This window comes from Coturnix japonica, chromosome 23, assembly GCF_001577835.2.
Source record: "Coturnix japonica isolate 7356 chromosome 23, Coturnix japonica 2.1, whole genome shotgun sequence".
NCBI lineage: Eukaryota > Metazoa > Chordata > Aves > Galliformes > Phasianidae > Coturnix > Coturnix japonica.
This window is the reverse complement of record NC_029538.1, coordinates 3867560-3888551: the sequence shown is the minus strand read 5'-3', so window position 1 is coordinate 3888551 and position 20992 is coordinate 3867560. Positions and strand designations below refer to the sequence as shown.

General features: G+C 42.4%; 1 protein-coding gene across 7 annotated transcripts in view; it reads left to right on the top strand.

Moving 5' to 3' along the window:
- Positions 1–5237: 5237 nt before the first annotated feature.
- The window catches only part of LOC107323816 (zinc finger MYM-type protein 4-like), a 32189-nt gene continuing 16434 nt past the window's right edge, over positions 5238–20992 (top strand). The window contains exons 1-10 of one of the 7 annotated variants that reach the window (XR_001559349.2): positions 5238–5551; positions 11347–11389; positions 11786–12307; positions 13728–13795; positions 14393–14563; positions 17191–17269; positions 17726–17978; positions 19522–19696; positions 19811–20023; positions 20520–20670. Coding sequence is in view for 6 of the 7 variants with exons in the window: in XM_015883219.2 (XP_015738705.1) it covers positions 5510–5551; positions 11347–11389; positions 11786–12307; positions 13728–13795; positions 14393–14563; positions 17191–17269; positions 17726–17978; positions 19522–19696; positions 19811–20023; positions 20520–20670 (1717 nt within the window). In the remaining variant the exon portion in view is untranslated. Of the gene's footprint in view, positions 5552–6136; positions 8296–11346; positions 11390–11785; positions 12308–13727; positions 13796–14392; positions 14564–17190; positions 17270–17725; positions 17979–19521; positions 19697–19810; positions 20024–20519; positions 20671–20992 lie in introns of those variants that run through there. The other 6 variants (XM_015883219.2, XM_015883220.2, XM_015883218.2 and 3 more) reach the window with 6 other exon arrangements.

The window sequence follows — 20992 nt, the reverse complement described above, 5'->3', positions numbered from 1 at the left end:
AACCAAACTGTAAGTGAAGCCCAAGGGAAAGCCACGTGTTCACTTTATTTGGGCAGAAAATGTGAAATTGCAGTGATAAAATATCATCAATCTCATAATATCTGTGATCTGCCAAAGGCAGACCTCGTTGCCTAACAACATGGATTTCCCTTTGGCTTTAATAGGTTCGCCATAGACCCACATTGTCCCCATGTTAGCATCCCCCCAGCTGTATGACTGCAGCCACCTCCACACGCAGCACAACGAAGGCCCCGTTGTTTTAAAGAAAATTTAAAGTTCTGCTTTAAAATGGATCCTCCCTGATGCCAGCAGTGAGTGCTTCCACCACGAGGTGTCTCAGAGGTTAAAGCACTGGAACAGGAAACTTGGACTGGCTCTTACAAACAGCTGCTGTGGCCTCCTTGCAAGACTAGATTCATTCCAAACGTTTCAAAAACTATTGAGTATAAGAGCTGTTTTCAGCTTTGTTGCATCTTAAGTACAAGGGAACTATACTTTAGGGAGCCATTAATCTATCACTTTCTGAAAGGAAGAGTTTAACTGTGGTCTCAGACCTGAATAAAGCTGGACGACTTATTTGAAATACACAAAATAGCTTTGAACTTCCATGTGTCCAGTAGAATATAAGTATCTGTATTTGTAACACTGTAATTGCAATAGGAGTATTGAAATCAAAGCCACATGAATGTAGCTATGAGGAATTGATATCAACACGACCTCTGCTAGCAACCCCCTGGTTTTGTAAATATTCACACTGGGAAGCTTGCTGTTCTAATACAAAAACAAACGCTGAGGAGGAAACCTTCATACCTCCCCCACATTGTGTCTGAGACTGGAAACCCAGAACAACCAAAGTCATCCATAGCTAAAGACAGACAAACACCTGCAGAAAGCAGGCGAACATCGAGGTCTGAAGTTATTAATGCCTCAGTAGCCAACAAGCTAAGGGGAATCTTCAGATAAGAAAAGCTGTCTGCACAAACTCTAGTGTCACAGAACTAAAGATACTCAGCTATTAAATAACCAGGAAGCAAAAGGCAGGAGCAGATAGAGTGCTTATAGCAGCCAGGCACTCTGAAATGCAGGCTGGTGGCCTTACCCTGCTGCAGGCTCTGCTAGTCAAGCCTGTAGTGCTTTGTGATCAACCTGTCTGGAACAGCAGGGATTTCTGTAGAACGGCTTCATTTATTCCAGCACTCAACAGTTTCATGAATAGCAGCGTCACCTTTAAAGAATAAAAGAGGAAGTAAAATGCCTACAGCAACATCTGGTACATAAAGCTGAGAAACGATGAAAGCAGTGGCAAATAGCTGCAGCGGCTCCTGAGCTGCACAGAACTCCCAGCAGCTTTCCTGTGGTGCTTGATGGGAGTTCTCCTCTCCCTCCCACTTCTACTGTTTTCTCTCCCTGCTTGAGCACTGATTATATCTCCTTTCCGAAAGGTTTTTTCCTGTACGCTATGACAAATATGCCTGGAGGCCATTTTTAAAGCCAGATGACTGTAAGTAACGCAGGGCCAGATAAGAGATATGGTGATAGGAAAGCAAATGCAGAGAATGACTGCAGGGAAGGAGGAGTTGATTGTCTTTGCACAGTAACACTGTGATTTCTTTGGATATAATCATGATTTATTGTCAAATAAATGAAAGCTGAATCAGGTTCAAGAGTCTACAGAAAAGGCAATATAGTATCTGCTGGGAAATCTTCTGCCTGATCCAAATAAACACCTAAAGTTCACAGTTCTGATGGAGACTGTTCTCTCCACCTGAAAAGATCAGGATTTCCCCTCCTTAATTTTTTGAATTAATTTAAATTCCTGAAATATCTTAAGTAACAGAAGTTCTGAGACCTCTATCAAAATCTGAACTAGAATCAGACACATACATTTGGCCCTCTGTGAAACAGTCAGAGAGACCATGAGAAAATGGAATAGGAAACTTCCCTTCCTTTCCCTTTCTTCTCATCTTTTACCTTTCACTGTTCTCTCCATCTTTCCTCCCACCATGGACAACACAGCTGGTGTGGGAGGTCATAGGAGCATCTCTTTTTGGATCTGACTTTTGGATAGCATACACTACAGAGCTGCACTGTGACGATGACTGAAAACCATTCCCTTTCTATTTACAACCAGATTCACTTAGCAGGCTTGAGAACTGAAATATTTGGTCTGCAAAAGCAAAGATCTGTATTATATAGACTTAAAAAGAAGATGCAGAACGGATTGATAATTACTGTAATTGGAATAAGAGCATGATTGCACTGAACTGGTCCAAGTTTCATTCATACACACCCACATATCCATTCAAATAGAAGGCAACTTCATAATTAATACTGCATCATTCCCGTTACCAAATAGAAGTCACTATTAATTATTGATGGTGCTTGTATTTCCGCAGAGCTGCTTACACTTTTTCACCCTCCAGTTCACTGAGTGCAGCATGGACAAATCAAATCCCTCAGAGATGTGTAAGAGAATACTCCATTCTCCTCCTGCACGCAGGAAGACTCTGCCACTGCATGTTCTTATCAATCAAAATACAGAGGGGCATTTGTTTGCACAAGCAGAGCTAGAATATTCTCTTTAGAGTTCAGCTTCCTCCTTTCATCCCACCCACCATCAGACACTTCCCGACATTTCTCCTGCAGGCAGAGTAAGGCAACTGCTTGTTTTTTTCTCCCTTTTGCAACGGCTGTTCCTCCAGTAATCTGTGGGTGGTGGGGGAAGGGGATGTTATCTCCACAGTAAACACAGCCAAGCAAAGCAAGTCTGGGATGTGAGGAGGAGTTTCAGGATGAAAATAGGCCTTTGTCACCCCTCCTGCGTTTGTGTATCTGTGACTAAGCAAGCTGAATGTGTTGCTTTTTCAAACTTGGCTTCTCTCTTACCTCGATCTTGTTGATTCCAAACCTCCTGGTGGCCTTTGTCCTCATGCCTTGGGGTTCTTGACATCACCATGTGCTGCAGGACAAACCTAGAACCCTGTCCCCCCACTCTGCAGTGTCTGCAGTGGGCCCAACGTACCATGGTGCAACTCCAAGGCCTCCTTCCCTTCAAGTCTCACGTTCCCTCAGCTCTCCAAGCTCTTCTTCCTCAGTCTTCTAGTCACTGCAGTCCCTGCTCTCATATCTTCCTGTCTCACAGTCTCAGTGCTGTGCTCAAACAAACAGCTGCTACATTGGAAGTCAGGATGATACAACTTTGCCAACCTCAGACTCCCATACTCTTATTGCACGTTCTACATTGGTCTTTTGAGTCTATCCATTGGCCCAAATGTGGGTACGATAGATGTAACAGCCCTTTACAAAGCCTGTCCTATTAGGATGCTCACTGAGCTCACTGAAAAGGAATACAGATTATTCAGTTCATTTGTGCACAGCCAAAACCACACAGCAGTAATCCCAGCACCTACAACTCACCTAATAGAACCTGTGCTCAAATGGAGGCAGGAGTGTCTGGATCTCAATATGTAGAGCTGGCTGGTTTTCTGAGAGATCTCTATTCAGCTCTACATGCCCGTGGGTACGTGCAAAGATCATCCATCCAGTTCATTGAACTGCAGCCTGCATGTGAAAGGCGTTCCGTGGTTTCTTTTTTAAATGTCACTGTTTTAAAGACAAATAGTCTCATGCAGAATCATACAGCAGATTATAATATGGGCACTGCAGGGGTAAATTAAAGAGCAATTCAAACATAATACTCCATGGAAAAATCTTATCTTTTCCCTGCTTTATCAAGGCATTTATCTAGGTCTGTTCTATACCAACCATCACCACATCATCTACATATTTTACAGAGTCTTTTCTAGCCATGTTAATACATACACAGTTCGTTTAGAGTCAAAATAATGTCAGGTCTGAACAAGATGGAAAACATGCCTGACTACTTCACATGCCCTACCTATAATATCCTTTGTCATAAAGAATCCTAAATTCTTTAAGAACTTTAACAAAAGAAATACATATCAATTAGAGATACTTCATATTTCAGGATGAGAAACACATTATTATTGTATTACTAATTATTATGGTTAAACATTAAAATATTACATTCATTAACTATGTTGCTGTCATTGGAAGGCATCTGCTTCTGAGATGAATCCCAATATGATCCAGCATTTCAGGCCAGATGACGACCAGCATTTGCTAAAGATTCATTTCAATGACTGCTGAAATGCAGCTGCTGCTCAATACCACCCCTTCATTGTGCAAATCTGATGAACCCAGGCAGTGGAGATTTCTCTATCAGACCAAGTTTTAACAAGCTTTTAGATTATTTAAATTGTTAGGAGATAGGAACACACTGTTCTTACCAGTCACTTGTAGGACTTCACTGCAGCCTTTCAATACCTGAAGGGAACTTACTCCTAGGAGGGGATTAAACTCTTCGAAAGGGCTGACAATAGCAGGACACAGGGAAATGGTTTTAAGTTTAAAGAGGGAAGATTTAGGTTGGATGTTAGGGGGAAGTTCTTCACTAGGAGAGTGGTCAGGCCCTGGAACAGGCTGCACAGGGAGGTTGTGGATGCCCCGTCCTTGGAGGTGTTCAAGGCCAGGTTGGACGGGGCCATGGGTAACATGATCTATGGGGTCTCTATGGGGTCTATGGGGTCTCTATGGGGATCTATGGGGTCTCCTGGGCAACCTGATCTAGTAAAGGCGTATGTTTGGTGGCCCTGCTAGGCAGGGGGGTTGGAACTACACGATCCTTGAGGTCCCTTCCAACCCGGGTCATTCTGTGATTCTGTAATGGAGTGGTGATAACACTCACCTCTTGTACAGCCCTGGATCCATCGCCGTGGATCAGTCTAGACACAGCACCAGGCAAAGTCTGACATGGTGTGAGACAAAGAACAAGGCAAAGCTTGAGGTGACATGAGGTGACATGAGGTGATATGAGGTGATATGAGGTGATATGAGGTGTGAGGTGTGAGGTGAGGCCTTCAGCATCCACCGCCATGATGCAGATGGCCTAGCAGCTACGCTACGCCATCACGGGCCGCGTGACCGCCATGAGGCAGGTCAAAGTCAACCTTAAATTGACATAACCCAATACAAGCTTTCCATCTCCATCCCTACACCTCCCTGGAGGTGCCCATATAGAACCCATAGAGGACCCATAGAGGACCCCTATCCCCTGCCCCCCTGAGGGAGCCATAGAGCCAGGCCTTGAGGAGACCTCACCGCGCATGCGCAAGGGGGAGCTGGGAGGCGGAGCCGGGAAGTGATGCGCAGGCGCTCGGCGCATGCGCGCTACGACCCCGCGCTGGGCTTGTCGTTGCAGCTTTAAGAGGGATCGCGGCCTGGAGGGTACGACCCCCCCCCACCGCCCTGAGGAGCTGCCGGGCCCCCCGATACCCCTCCTGCAACGGGACAGCTCGGGGCCGGCCCCGGAACCCCCCGATCCTTCCCCGATCTCCCCTCGAGAAGAGAAAAGGAGGTTGAAAAGGAGTGACCCCCGGCCCCGCGCCCCGGGCTGGGACAGCTGAGGTGTGGGGGGGGGGGGCGCAACATGGCGGAGGCCAAGGAGGAGGGGCCCGGCCCCTGCAATAGGGTGAGTGGGGGGCGACAGGGGAGGTCAGAGGGGAGGGGTCAGGGGGGCGGGGCGGAGGGATGAGAACACCGGGAACCGCCGCTGTCCAGCGCTATGGGGTGGGATGGATGGATCGAGGGTGGGACATGGGGCTGGGGGCTGCCCTCAGGACCTTGGGAGGGCCACGAAGATGATGAGGGGGCTGGAGCACCTCCACTGTGAGGACAGGCTGAGGGAGTTGGGTTTGTTCAGCCTGGAGAAGAGAAGGTTGTGGGGTGACCTCATTGCAGCCTTTCAATACCTGAAGGGAACTTACTCCCAGGAGGGGAGTAAACTCTTGGAAAGGGCTGACAATAGCAGGACATGGGGAAATGGTTTTAAGCTAAAAGAGGGAAGATTTAGGTTGGATGTTAGGGGGAAGTTCTTCACTAGGAGAGTGGTTAGGCCCTGGAACAGGCTGCACAGGGAGGTTGTGGATGCCCCGTCCTTGGATGTGTTCAAGGCCAGGTTGGACAGGGCCCTGGGCAACCTGATGTAGTAAATGTGTATGTTTGGTGGCCCTGCTAGGCAGGGGGTTGGAACTACATGATCCTTGAGGTCCCTTCCAACCTGGGTCATACTGTGATTCTGTGGGTGCTGCTCACCCCGTGCTTTGCTCCTGTTTTGTCCTTGTTGAGAGCATCTCAGCATCGTTTGGGTAGCGTAGCATGGCTGGGATGATTAACTTCGAGCTAATGGGGGGGTGCTGTTGGTGCCATCCAGCTGTCTGACCTCTTCTTGTTCCAAACGCAATGTTCTTGTTGCTCTTCTTCAGTTGATTTCAGTTGGCTGTGTGGAAGTGTAGGGAGGCATCAAGATGGCAGCTCCATTGCAGGTGGTTCCCAAAGCCATCAGCGCTGCCAGTCCAAAGGCTTGGTCCTCTGTTCTCACAGTCTGTAAGTACACATGGATCTGATTGAAGAACAGCTAAATGTTCTTGCCCGTGTCTTGCAGCCTGTGAAGGAACTGAGGATGGATAACTTTTGAGCGGTGCTCAGCGTAGTCTTGCAACAAGTGAAGTCCTCTTTGTCATTTCTCATTGAAAGCTTTGAGATAGAAATAAGGTTGTTGCTGCTAATTTGAATCTATACGGAGCAGTCCATAGGCCGCTAAATGTCTCTGAGCTGTCGCGTTCCTTATTTCCAACGATGAAGAACTTTTCCCATTCTCTAGCCTAGGAAAAGGGAAGAACATCAACTAGTTTTCCATCCCTGTATGCAACAAGAGTTTTGTTTTCTGAATTTATTGCTGAGAACACAAAATTTGCATTGAAACTCATTGTTGCCAAACCAAGCAGTTGACCTTCCAGGGTGTAACTAGAGCAGTTGCACAGATGTTTGGCTACTCTGCAGCTATGAGAATGAACTTTAGCACTGTTTTGTCTTAAAGACATGGCTTTCACCATGTTCTTGCTTACAAGCAGAGTCAAAGAATCTTGCGGGGTTGCTCACGGGTCTCACACATCTCTGGAGGATCAAGATATTGTCTGTCTGCAAGATGTTCAAAGAGAAGTTGCTGGATGGAGGACGGTAACTTAAGAAGCATTAAATAAAACTTCATTTCAAGTTAACAGACGTAAAGAAGAACTTTCAGACCACGATGACAGTCAAGAGTTGGAACTGGTTGCTCACAGAGGTTATGTGGTGTCTGTCCTGGGATTGCCATTGCCATTACTTTGGTATGCTCAATTTATCTGACAAGTTACCCAGTATTGCCCAGTGGAAAAAAGAAGCTTAGTTCCTCCTTCTTCATAGGAGTGTCATCTGTCAGCTAAGATAAAGCCAAAAATTATCATAAATTTAGTATTATTTTCATTGGTCTCAAGAAAAACTGTTTTTGTGTTGGTTGAGTAATCACCTATTGGTAGTAAGTCTGGAAGTTTCCATCAATTATTGCTCCATATGTATCTCCACATTATGGAAAACTTCTATGTGGCGTTTTTTGGCAGAATTGTGGAAGTTCTTATGGCTAAATCTATCCAGAATTAGAACTGATGTATTTTCTAATGAAAATATATCAACGTATCCAACTTTTCATGCTTACTAATATCGGGATTAGCATAACAGACACTTGTATTTTCTTTATTTAGTTAGTTAAAATATTTCCGTCACTTCAGCTTGAATTTGTAGGTAACGCTGCGTTGAGCAGTTCACATTATGAATAGAGGGATCATTTATTTACAATACTCAATCAACCCATTGAGCTGGACAGAAGGGTTTGAGGTGTGCAATACCAGTGCTGAAATTGGATGCTTGTTCTCTTGGGAATTAGTTTGGTGTGAATAGGTGGACACCTGGGTGTCTACATCAGACAAACAGCTGTTTGCACACGTTTAAATTTTTCATGAGTTTATTTAAAAATTGAAGATCATCTCCTTTGGAAAGTTTAATTTCTAGGTTTTCCATCAGTGAGTGCCTCTGTTCGGATGGTTTCCGCCATCTGTTTTATAACTGTGTACATCTGCTTAAATAGATATGCATTGAATTTTGAGAGTTGTTTGAAGTTCTAGAAGAGTTTCCATGTAGATTATTGTTGATTTAATCATGCTTCCATTGAAAGACGTGTTTAGAATCTCAATTAATGCAGTTGCTTACAGCCTGGTTCTTGGTTCTTGGGCTTCTACTGCCTGTGGTCAGAAAGCTCCAGTGTGGCCCAGAAGGTTGTACCAGAGAGCAGGAGCAAGATGAAAGCATTCTGGATGCTCTGGACTAACAAATAACGCTAAGGTATAGCAGTCTACTGTGCAGCCTGTGCCTTTATGGGCTGTATTGTAGTGTACGTGATAAATAAGGACAGGTGGATGTGATGGGGTTCTGGAGGAACGTCTTCATTTCCATTGTAAAGAGAGAAAAGCCAAATCACTTGCCTAATAAACTAATATTTAATTGATTGCATTTAGGTGAGAAGAACCTGATGCTGAATTAGTGCACCTGGACAGTGTTGTTCCTATAGGAGTCATTTTTAGTAATAATAATAGTAATAAAATAGTAATAATAATAGTAATAATTCCTTATTACTATTTCTTTACTAACTTCTTCCTGCTGTTCCTTGTATTTTGGTCTTGATATGTATTCAATCCATCTGAAAATGGAATTAATTCCATCAGTGGAATTATTTCAGCTTTATTCTGAATGGTGTTATGTGCTCAAGAGGGCTTTTATGAATTAAAACTTAGTTGAAGATAAGAGAACAGTAGAAGTCAACCAGGGCAACAGTGGCAAATGTGATAGGGGGGAAAAAGAAGCAGCTCTCCAGCTTCCATCCCCAGTTGTTGTTGGCACTGAATGATTAGGAGAAGGGAAAGACTTGGAGGTACCTAATGGTAGTTGAAATGATTCACCAGTGTGGGCCTATTAACATATAAACCATTGTGTGAAGGAGGGCTGATAGTCCCTGCTGTGTTTATCAACAAGCAGAAGGTGCTACATGCGAACGTTCTCCTTGTTTGCATGCAGTGCCATCTTGTTGGCTTCTGATTTGAGCATAGATCATCATGAAAAGCAGATGACTTTGGTTTTCAACACGTGTCACTTTCTTTACAGACACCTAACATGGTTAGTTATCCATTGAGGGAGATGCTGAGCAGAAGGGTTGTTGTATGGGTCCTCCCACCCTCGGCTGTTGTTTCTCAGTGGTACCATAAGTTCTACCTTCCCTTAAAGATGTGGTGATTGCATTCAGTTAATGAGATACCTCCTAGGTTAAACATAGTTGCAGGAATTACATGCTTTGCAGGATATCATCATCCAAATGAGCTGTGTTGTTGGAAGATGTGGCCAGAATGGTGAAGTATATGCTTGTAATCTGGGCATCTCCCAATGCACCATAAGGTCCTAGCAGCTCGCAGCAGGTTGGTGCTCGGGGATATGGGAGCAGTCGGTCAGCACAGGCTTTGTTTGGAGCCGGAACATGAATATTCAGAAATCTCAGGAATCTCGGACAAATCTGGGGGCAGAAGGGAACGATCCGAGGCTGTGTGTCCCGGTGGATTGTTCAGTTCTAAAATGAAATGCCAGCAGCACGTGCCCAGCTCAGATTGTAGGAAACTTCCACTTAAGAAGGATACAAAGTAAAACTGAACTTGAACAGGAAGGTGGGTCCATGAGATACCAGCAATGCCTGCCTTTGTCCTTTCCCTATATAGGTGTTCGGGTTTTTTTAATGCATCGTGGCATCCATCTCATTACTTTCAGACTAAAACCATAGAAGTTATTAAAAACAACCTTTCACCGTGCTGAGAAACCCTCTTTGCTCAGCTCCACCTCCAGTTCTCCCTTCCCCAAGGCACACTCGGAGCATAGCACGACTGTCAGCTCAGCATCCCTGCTGCTGTTACATGGGAAAGGTCAGGGGATGCTTCCTAGGCACCTGGTTCCTGAATGGCAGCAAGGATTAGAGTCACTTGGGACAAAAAAACTCCATCTTCCTTAGCAGAATGCTGAAGCGAGGGGGTGTGCTGTGGTGTGTAGGTGCAGGGAAGCTGTGCAGACAAATTGAGGGATCTCTGCCTATTTTTAGTTGGAGTTTTCTTAACATCTGCTTCCTACCCACAGTTGGCTGCTTGGCGATGCAGTACAACCTAGGATCACACTTCAGAAGGATGCGAGCCTGTGTGTGTTGAGTTGCTCTGGGTTTTGGGGTTAAAGACATGATTTTGCATACAAAGCAAGGGTGTAGCCATAGGCTGCTTCTCTTTTCTTATCACACACCAAAAATCCACTGATTCTTATATCTATGGATACTCTGCCAACCTGGATTGCTGTTAAAGTATGGCATAGGTTCTTAGTCATTGCAAATGATCATATATGGAATGGTAAGCAGTGTCCTGCCACCCACTTGAAGCAATGGAGGGGCATGCTATTAAAAAGATGCAGTGACATAATGTGGGTTGTTTGGTGGTTTTTTTTATTTATTTTTAAATATATTTATAAAAGCAGCGCTTTATCTAGCTGTGAGGAATAGTTAAATCACATTGCTTCCAGGAATACCTAATTGTTTTGTCATTATTTCTTGTATTATTTATTGCCACCTCACCAGGCAGTGCATTGCTTTGTGCACAGTGCTAGCTAATGAGGCAGAGTCACTAAGGAGGATATATTTTAAAACATTTAATTTTACTTCTATCATGCATTAACAATCCTGTGTAAGCTCTTAGGGAATGCTCCCTACCTTAAAAGCACTAAGTGTCATTAAGTTCCTCCCTGGCAGAATACTTGCTAAAGTGATTAAATGAAAGTGTTTCAAGGTGTGATTGTCCTGAGTTTTGCTTTGAAACTGGAAGTGAGTTTTGAGGGCTCTGCTGGGTTCATTCAATTGCTATCAAATCCCATTATTTCCTTAAGGACCAAAGTGTGAGTATGGCCTACCAGAAAGGCTGCACTTCAGGCATACTGTCAACTTTAAGGTCTGTCAGAAAAGGCTCAATGAAAACAGGGGTTTTGTGAAGCACTCAGAAGCATCCTCTGGTTCTTTGTCCACTGTGCTCCTTCCGACTCATTATCTCATTATTAGGAATGTTGACATTCCCTTCTCCACCTTCTCAAGCTGGCAGCGCTGATTCTGAATTTGTTGTGTAATTCTTTTCTATATGCTTCTGAACTTGTTGTAATTGTGACTTCTCAGCAGTGTGAGAGCTTTAAATAGAGCTCTGCTTGGGGCAAGAAAGGAAGGAGGACGATCTGTGATTCTTCATGTTGGTTTGGCTTTTGATTGGATGCGTTCTAGAAAAATACTTCCAGGTTGACCAAGATAATGATGTAGTGCTTTCCTTTTTACAGTTTGAAGATAAATCTGATGCAGTATTTGATATTACAGAAAAATGTAAGTATTTTGATTTATTTACATAAGCCATAGCTCAACGAGCCAGTTCTTAGAAGTACCACTGCTGATAATAAAAGCTATCTTGCCCTTCTCCTAACCCCTGCTGCTTGTTCCCTCCCCACACTTCCTTCTGCACAAATGGTACAAGTGATAGGAATTAATGTCTTTTCTTTCTTCAGTTGGTTTTTCTCAGATCAGCTTCTGTTTCACTGTGTGGTGAGTGGGACAGAACTGTTTCTTTGTCAGCAGTGTTTGATCAGTAATGTTGGTCCAAGAAGGCTTAAAGGGTTCGGGGAATTGCAACATTACATGGATTAGCAAAGGACCCTTTTACTCACATTTGTTACACGCAAAGCCGGGAGATGTTCTGACTGTTTATAATATTCTTTTCCCTAGGTAGTGAAATCCTGGATGCAGAAATGTCTGAGGACACTGTCCACAACTTACCAACTGCCCTTGACAGCGTAACTTATGAAATACAGAATCAAGCAGGATCTGAAAACTCACTGCTGGATGATGAAGATGATGATGATTATTTTCTGAACTCTGGGGATCTGGCAAGCATACCTGTCGTTGGGAGTGACAACGAAGATGATCCAAATTTCACTCCTAAAGAAACTCTCCCTTCTGAAGACCATCTGGAAGAGGGCAAGAGGGTTACAGAACACGAGCTGGACAGTGAAAAAGATATTCAGATTGAAAATGCAATCCAGAAGGATCTCGCTTCACCTTTTGAGCAGGGTCCTGTATTTAAATCAATTCGAAAAGATTTTAGCATAACAAGAGATAATGGCAAAGAGACTTTTTCAACAAAGGACAAGAATAGAGAAGGAAATCTTCAAGAACATGAGAAACGGTTGGAAAAAATCCCTAAAGATACGGATTCTAGGTTGAAAAGCAGTTTTCTTGACAAAGCAGGTAACTGTTGACATCGTAGACCTGGCTACCCAGCAAGGAGGAAGGAAGAGCTAGATGGAAATTAGCTATAGGAATAGTTAAAAGCATCATCTCGCCGAAGATAATATGCATTGCTATACGGAGGGAAACATTTTATCCAGAACCCTGAAATACAACAAACTGTGTTAGGAGTAGGATGTGCAAAAGGGCCTGGTAGCATTAGGGGGTGTCTCATCAACCACAGTTTGTTCTGAAACCTCATCATATCCCTTGTTGTTGTGTAAACCAAACTGGGTGACACCTGAAACTTCCTTTTGGTTTTCTGTCATTTAGCCCCTGGACCTCCTTTAAGGAATAGATGATGACATTTAGGTTTTGGCCAGGAAAGGCTTTTTTTGTCCAAAGTGCCAATTCTTCATTATTGCCTGTGGTTAAAACAGCATGCTTTTCGTAGTAACATCATAGGAAGGCTTGCTAGAATTATTAGTGCCTGCAGGAAGTCAGCCAGGGAGTAACTTGAGATCTGCTTTTCCTAAGAGACTGCTCTCCTTTTGCTTCTGGTACTTGCATCTTGGACTTTGTCCAGCAACATGGAGAGAACCAAAGATGCCTGTAATGCATTTCTCATGTGAGGGAGCCTAAAAGCCACCAGTAGTCTTGCTGCCCACACACCTGGTTTCCATTTCCCACGCTCTGAAAATTACAGTAGAACAGTGAATGAGAGTGTTAAGAATAACCAGGGTGGAATATGCAATTTAATTTCATTCAGAAGATTGTACAGAATGAGGGCTGGCCAACAAGTGAGATCCTCTGTCTGCTTGTTGAGACTCATAGCTTACATTTCTGGTGTTTAAAATATGCATATATAGCAACAGCATCTTAAAATCAGTGCTTTCAGGTTCCACAAATGATAGAGAAACAATACCATTTATATATATATATATATATATATTTACTTATACATATATGTCTAAGTTAAAGATATCTTTTTACTCTTGCATCAAATAACCAGGCAAATCCAGTACTTTCAAATACACATATTGCTAAAAACCTGCTGTTTCCTGAGAAAAGGGGAAGAGGCAAAAGACAAACAATGAGAAAGATGAACGTTGTTGCTCTGAAAATTATTTTCTGGATTAAAAGTAGAAACGTGGCAGAATTTGGAATTCAACAGAGTGTAGAAAGCTCAGAATGAACAATTCTGCCTCAGAATTATACAGATGTTTTGCTGGTATAAGAAAACAGTGGCTCAGAAGACTAATGAAAATATAATTTCCTTTAAGGATTGCCATCTAATTTACAGGGAAGAGCGGGGGGTATTTCAGTGCTTCTGAGCTGCTGTCAGGCTGTGGGACTGGGGATCATTATGAGACTAGGTAGTTTTTAAGGAAATGCATTGGAATTTGTATTCATTTCTATTTAATGTGTATGTTTTCCTCAGTTCATAATCAAGTAGAAGAAACATTACGGACGCAGTTAGCGCCACAAACTCCAGAAACTAACTTCAGGGTAAGCTATAGATCTTTCAAACACTTTTGCAAGTGCAGCAATATACTGGAATAATTCCAAGTACTTATGTTATATTTGAGTGTAAATTTGAGTATCAAGAAAAGTGATCTTCTGACTCACAGACGTCTTTGGTACTTAAACAATCTGCGTATAATTTTGTAAAATTTTGCTGACCCTCTCTTTGAATTGAGGATTTTTTTGATAGCCACTTTCATGTCCAGCACGGTCTGACTTTTGACGGGTGAGTTGATTCCAGACCTGGACGCATCCATCTGACCTGTTGCCTTTTTTCCAAATGAAACAGGGAACATCTGTATCAACAGGAGATACTGCCTAACCAACCAAGTGCCCTTACTGACAACCATCTTAGAGAGCTGGGTGGCTTCTGCTTTGCCCAGAGGAGTGTAAAGGATTGGGGGTGGGATGACAGAGGGTGCTGCAGGGAGGTAGAGGCAGCGGCCGTTGCCCTTCGTTTCTCCCACCTTCCAGTGGCAGGACCCATTCCTCTTGTTCTGCAACAGAAACTCCCCTTGGCATCAGCCCAGCTCCTCTTGGCAGATGCAGGAGGGTGAATTCTTTTTCATATTATTGTTTCAGGAGTCTAGCTACCTATTTTCTAGTAAGGAATCTATTGGACAAGAGCTGGGGAATTCCTTTGCACCAAATATTAGAATTAAGGAGGAGCCTTTGGATGACGAATATGATAAAGCTATGGCCCCACAGCAGGGACTATTAGACAAAATTAAAGATGAACCTGATAATTCTGAGGTAAGTTTCCCATTGAATTTCTCATTTTGGTCTGACAACTGACCGCATAAGCTGGACATAAGTTCAGCATTTTATTTGGTTTGTTGACCGAAATCTAACATGAAGAACGTAGTTTAGTAGAAGGATTTCTCCCTCTTGCTCTACCATGAAACCCAAACCCCCGACTTTTTGATGTTTCCATGTCGCTGAGTTTTTATGCTTTTCAGCTTGAGACAAAGCAAACTGCTGTAAAACCTGCATTATTAAACCTGTGGCAATGTAGGCACTTCACCTCTGCTAGATCTCACTAGAAAATAAGCCATGTCTCCCTGAGTATTTTGTGAATAGTCACAGTTTGAGCTGTGTATTTTAAGCAGTGCTGTTCCTGCTACTTCCCTCTTTTAAGGTTTTGAGCACAGTGCTTCATTGTTTTGTTTTTATAAACATTTCTCCTTAGAGCTCTTACCTTACAAAAAGCATTTGAGTACATACAGCTCAGTGAAGTCAAGTGGCTTTGTCTCTTCAGTGCTAATATTTGGGTTGTGTACCAAACTTTACATGCATTAAAGGTGCTCAAAACTTCCCAAGGCGACTCATCTCACTTGCACCAGCAGTAGTTTTGCCGTTCTAGTTCAGGTTCACTAGTTCATTAGTTTCTCTAGTCTCATTCTGTGTACTTCTGCTATACCTCATCTTATTTCTGGCCCCGTCTTTCCAACATTTTTCCTTCTCTTCCCATAATAGTTTCGGGTAAATAAAATAAAGACGTTCACTGAATATTTGAAACTCTTTAGATTTCACCGCCCTTCTGATTTGTTCTGTTCTTGGAGATTAATATCTAACCATGTGTAGATTAGTTAGATTTCTTTCTTCTTTTGTCATCCCCAAATGGCACCGGCTGTATGGGTTTGTGTGGGACGTAGTGCAAGATGCTTTGGTTATCAAAGATTATATGAGCGAGGAAATTTGAAGACCTAAGCAATTTGAAGTATCTTATTGATCAAAATATTAATTCCTGGGGTAAAAATCTGTAATGATCAACTTTGTCTGATACTGGAAAAGCGTGAGAACTGATGACGGTTCATTTTGGTTTGCTTTAAATCTCTTTTTCCTGTGCATTCTGAAAGAGAAGATATTCCTTGCTGTAATGGGGAGTTGGAGCTGGAAGTTCTCTGCTTCCAATAGTTACGCTGCCATGAAACTGTGCTTCATCTTGCAGAGCTGGTGTTGGGATTTGCTTCAATCTCTATTCCTAGTATTGATTTTAAATGCTTAAAAATACACATTCCTGTTAATAACTAGTTTTTAAATCGTAATAAAACAAAAGCAAATATGGTACTTCAAAACCCATCATCATGGCGTGCTCATACACAGCTTAAAACCTCCCTTCATTGCAATGTGAATGCTTGTCTGCTCGTTCAGGTGGTGAGATAACACTGCTGGGTGTTCTCCTGGGAAACCTGTTGAGAAATGGTTTGGTTGTCATTGTGATTTTGCTATGGGAGCCTTAAGTTACCCTGTGCATATGGCAGGGTGTGATTCTTTGGAGGTGGATTAAGCTGAGGGAGCAGTTTGCTGCTGCTGGAAAGCGAGAGCTTATTTTTGCCCAGTGATTTTGGATTGCCTTACCTTGCAGTCAGACAGCAACTGTTAATTTAGCTCAGTCATAATATGACATCATGGCCTCGCTATTCTCAAATGACTGTAAGTAGGTTAAATCTTATCATCCCCGTGGCTCCAAGAGATTATTCTTTTCAGCCTATTAAGATTCACATGTTGAGTGTTACAAGCTGCTTTACGGTTTGAATTTCTAGGAAAAGCATGGGCAAGAGGCATGGTGTCAGAGTCTGAATAGCTGCTGTGAGGTCAGCTAGTGATTTGTAGAATGCCAGCTATTCCACAAGCAACTGTCTGCAGGGATTTTCTCATCCTGTACAAAATGCAAGCTTATTCCCCTTGTGTTGAAGTCAAAGAGTGGATTGCAATGGTCTGCCTGCTGCCAGCTTCACACCACTGCTTTGTGGAGCTAAGCTGACTAAGAAAAATTGAAGATTACAATAAAAGGAGGGTTTGTTGGTTTTTGATTTGTCATCCCGCAATCAGATCCTGGTTCAGGATGGGGCAAAACATGGTTTTCCCAGCTTAAAATTACTTAACGTGCTGTAAAACTTCACCTCGGGCTCCTCAAGTTAAGCACAGAACACTTCTGACCAGCTAGGGCTCAGTTTCTGTTCTGTTATTATCATCTATGAATTGGAAAATAGAGCTTATTTCCAAGAGAAAGGGTAATGACTGCAGCGCATTTCTGGTTGGAAAGTTTGTGTAAATGGAATGCGAATATTTATCTTAACATGTTGATGCTGAATTCTATGGTACATTGGGATACAGGTGGGAAAGGGAAGGCAGCAAGCATGATGCTTCTGCACGATGCTCCCAGTTGTACACTTCGCTATGAAGCTCTGGGTGGGTTCTTTGTGTGGTACTTGTATGGCAGCAGCTGTGAGCCTGGTCTTTGGCACAGGCTGAAGAGGTTCTTTGTTACCTTCCTGGGCTTTAAGATTCAATGCAGCACTATAAAAGAATGGAAATCATGCAACCTGTTATTACATGTGTGTATTTGTTCTCCTTTTCCTTTCCTTTTGTTTTAGGAGTACGGCCAGCAGCCAAAAACTCAGGAAGGGGAGCTGAAAATCAGTGCTGTGTTTTCAGTCAGCGGCAGTCCTCTTGGTAAGGAGCAGGCAAGACTTAACTTTATTTGAATCTATAAAATGCATCACCTCAGCAAATAGCCTTGCAGTTTAGTCTGTGAGAATAAGTTCTATTGGCTATGTTTAACCACAGTAGTAAAAAAAATAAAACAAAACAGCTTGTTCTGTCTTAGAGATGATGAAAATCACAGGCTGAAAAATAGTTGTGTGTTTGAGGCAAGGGAGAACTGAATGTGAAAACAATGTTAAAAGTGCATTCTCATTCTTAAGAGCAGTTGAAACAATCTACTCTGCAGAAAACCAGCACAGGGCATGGATTATAGAGAGTTCCTCTGCTGTTTAGTTCTCCCTTAGACCCTGGTGATCCCAATGAAGCCATAAGCTTTATGCTTGCCCCCTGTGCAAAAGGAAGTTATGTGTAATACGTATCTTAACAGCTACTCTGTTTTCTCTCTCTTTTATTCTTTAATTTTAGCTCCACAGCTGTCATCAGGTTTCCAGCCTGCTGTGGCATCTTCTGGCATGAGTAAAATGCTTCCTTCAGTTCCAGGCACAGCTGTTCGGGTTTCCTGTTCTGGCTGTAAAAAAATCCTCCAGAAGGGGCAAACTGCATACCAGAGGAAAGGCTCTACCCAGCTCTTCTGCTCCACACTGTGCCTCACTGGATACACTGTTCCAGCTTGTCGCCCACCAGCTTCTACCAAGAAAACCTGCTCGAGCTGCTCGAAGTAGGACAGCGTTTTAAATTGTTTGAGAATAATTGTTACTCAAGCAGATAATGAGAAGGTTTCAGTTTTCATCTTGTACAACATGCTGTTCTGTAGTGCCCACTTTAAGCTTCTCTTCCATGTTTGGTGGCTGATGGTGTTATTTGTTAATTGGTCTGTCTACTTTCAGTTCCATTTAGTTAATTGTGTTTTGCACACAGACATATTTAAAAGCCTCTGTTGTGAGGTGGACCTTTTGTATTTTTTCCATTTAAAAGAACCACATGCTACCTGTGTTTGTAAAGATGCTCCACTTCCCTCCTGGTCTGAAATGTCATTGTGCTCTCCAAACAGCTAACAAGAATTGAGTGTTTCAAATAGCTGGGGCTTCAGTATTCAATCAGTTGCTTTCTGCCTGGGCCTAGAGCCTGCTTCATTAAAAGAAAAGTCTTTGGGATGGAAGATCTGCATTTTCCATCATCCTGCTGGAAACACCAGGGTGAATCTTAAGCTTTAAGAAACATTTCAGTTCTTCATATTCTGTTTTAATTTGTGTTATTAGCAGAAGGACATGTCTGTGGCCAGCTCTTTGAGCTGTCAAATTACTATTCAGGAGGTTGAGGCGAGTAAATAACTGTACAGACTGATTGTTCTGGGGTCTCTTTACAGAGGACAGCAATTCATATGAATTATTTGTAGTTATGAAAGTTACTTTGCGAAGTGAATGCTGCTTTGTTCGTGCACCATTTCTTCAACAATAGATTTATTGCTTCCTGTTTTACAAGGTCAACTGAACTTCAACTTGAGACTTCAGTTAATTATTCCTCTTTCTTGCTCTCTCAGTGTGAAACAACCTTGTAACAAAGTGTAGCAGTCTTGGCTGTAATTTGTATTTATTAAGTTGGAAAGTGTTTTATATCGGAAAAGACAAGAAAGAAGGAGGCATCCCTCCATCCAAGAAAAGGAGTATAAGGATTTCTTCCCAATTTGTGGACTTATAGTCTTTGAAAATGTTCTATGAATGACAGTTTCAAAAGGGAGGCTGAAATAGTTTTAAATCCAACGACAGAACAGTAGACTGGAGATTAAGGAGGAAAATAATAGTCAGACCATTTGGGGCACAACTAAATGGGAATTAGAAATCCTCACCTTTTGTTTTTTCCCCTTTTTTGCCTTGTTCCATTATTATTGATGCTTTCGTGGTTAAAGGGAATGAATCCACATGCCCTGCTTTTTACATTTTTTTTAGTACATACTGTGCAAAACCTTTTCCCAGTTCCGTTTGAAAGGATTAATTATACAACCTGATGTCTTTGTCGGCCACTCTTAAGACAGGGTACAAAATGTTCCACAGTGTATTTACTTGAGAATTGCATCCAACTGCTTTACTAATAGGAAAAGAAAAATGAAGACAGGTACTCAGATCAGCAAAAAGAATATCTCTGAATTAAATAAATCCACCATCTTACAGAAAATATTTCATTTGCAAAAGTGGAAAGGAGAGTGAGTTGCCATGAAACCAGTGTTTATCTCTTTGCTTGTTTTTCTTTCTTTCCTCCTGTAGAGAAATTCTAAATCCAAAGGATGTGATCACTGCCCAGTTTGACAACACAAATTTCAGTAAGGATTTCTGCAGCCAGTCGTGTCTTTCTACGTATGAAATGAAAAGGAAACCTATTATCACTATTCACACTAACAGCATTTCAACCAAGTGCAGCATGTGCCAGAAGAATGCAGTGGTAATGGCAAACTTCTTTTCCATTTAAGTTTCCTTTAAACTGGGGAACTTGCTATCTGAGAGATGAACTTGCATTTTCTTTCGGTTCTTGTTCATATCTTTTCTTCTCTTTCAGATCAGACATGAAGTGAATTACCAGAACGTTGTACACAAGCTCTGCAGTGATGCCTGCTTCTCCAAGTTCCGCTCTGCTAATAACCTGACCATGAACTGCTGTGAGAACTGTGGAGGTTACTGCTACAGTGGGTCTGGGCAGTGTCGCATGCTGCAGATAGAGGGACAGTCAAGAAAGTTTTGCAGTTCAACGTGTGTGACGCTGTACAAGCAGGTATATTTTGACACGGCGTTACAAGAACATCTCTGGTAGATTTTGGTTTATTAGGTGATGGCCCTTCAGTCAGCCTTTGGGGTTGCTTTGAGCATTCCCTGTGCTGTGACAACCATGGTGCAGTTTCTCATGAGCTGTCTGATAATCCTTAAAAATCAAGAGCAGTTTAACTGTAGAGTATCTCGCACTGCAACACGTCCTTTCTGACACTGAAATTGTTGCCTTCTAAACACGGTGTCTCAGGAATGCTCTGCAGCTTTAGGGCTGTGGGTACCATAAATAACAGGAAAACATGAGAGAGCTCTTCATTTTTGACTCATTTCAGCTGTGAAAATGGTAGCATTTGAACTAAGTGGATAGGAAAAGTGGTAATTAGTTGATCATTTTAATTGTCGCTTTTAATTTTTTTTTTTTTTTTACTATTTTGATTTTAATGGTACTTCATTATTAAAAATACTAAGCTTCAGATGCGTGACCAATTTTACTGTTTCCACAGAAGTCTGCTAAAATTACTCCTTGTGCACTGTGTAAATCCTTGAGATCTTCAGCTGAGATGATAGAGAGCACAAATAACTCGGGAAAGACTGAACTGTTATGCTCTGTTAACTGCTTGTCAGCGTATAGAGTAAAAATGGTTACTTCGTCAGGTAACTTTATTCCTTTATTCTGCTAAAAACATAATATCACATTGCTTATATCCAAACTTAATTGGTCTTGAAAGTTAAGGCAGACATTCTTTTCTGGGGAGTGGGGTGTAGAAAGTGGTGTTTGTTTGTTTTAAGGGAAGGTGCTGAGATGAGAACCTAAGGATTTTGTAACATAAATAAACCTAGCAGTGACAGTGTAGCTATTTCAGCTTTGTTTGTAGAGATCTTAAAGATGATAACAAACCTTAATGTATTTTACTGGTGTAAGTGAAGGCCAGGGAGTGGGGGTGGGGAGGACCCTAGGTTGCTAGGGGTACTGGGA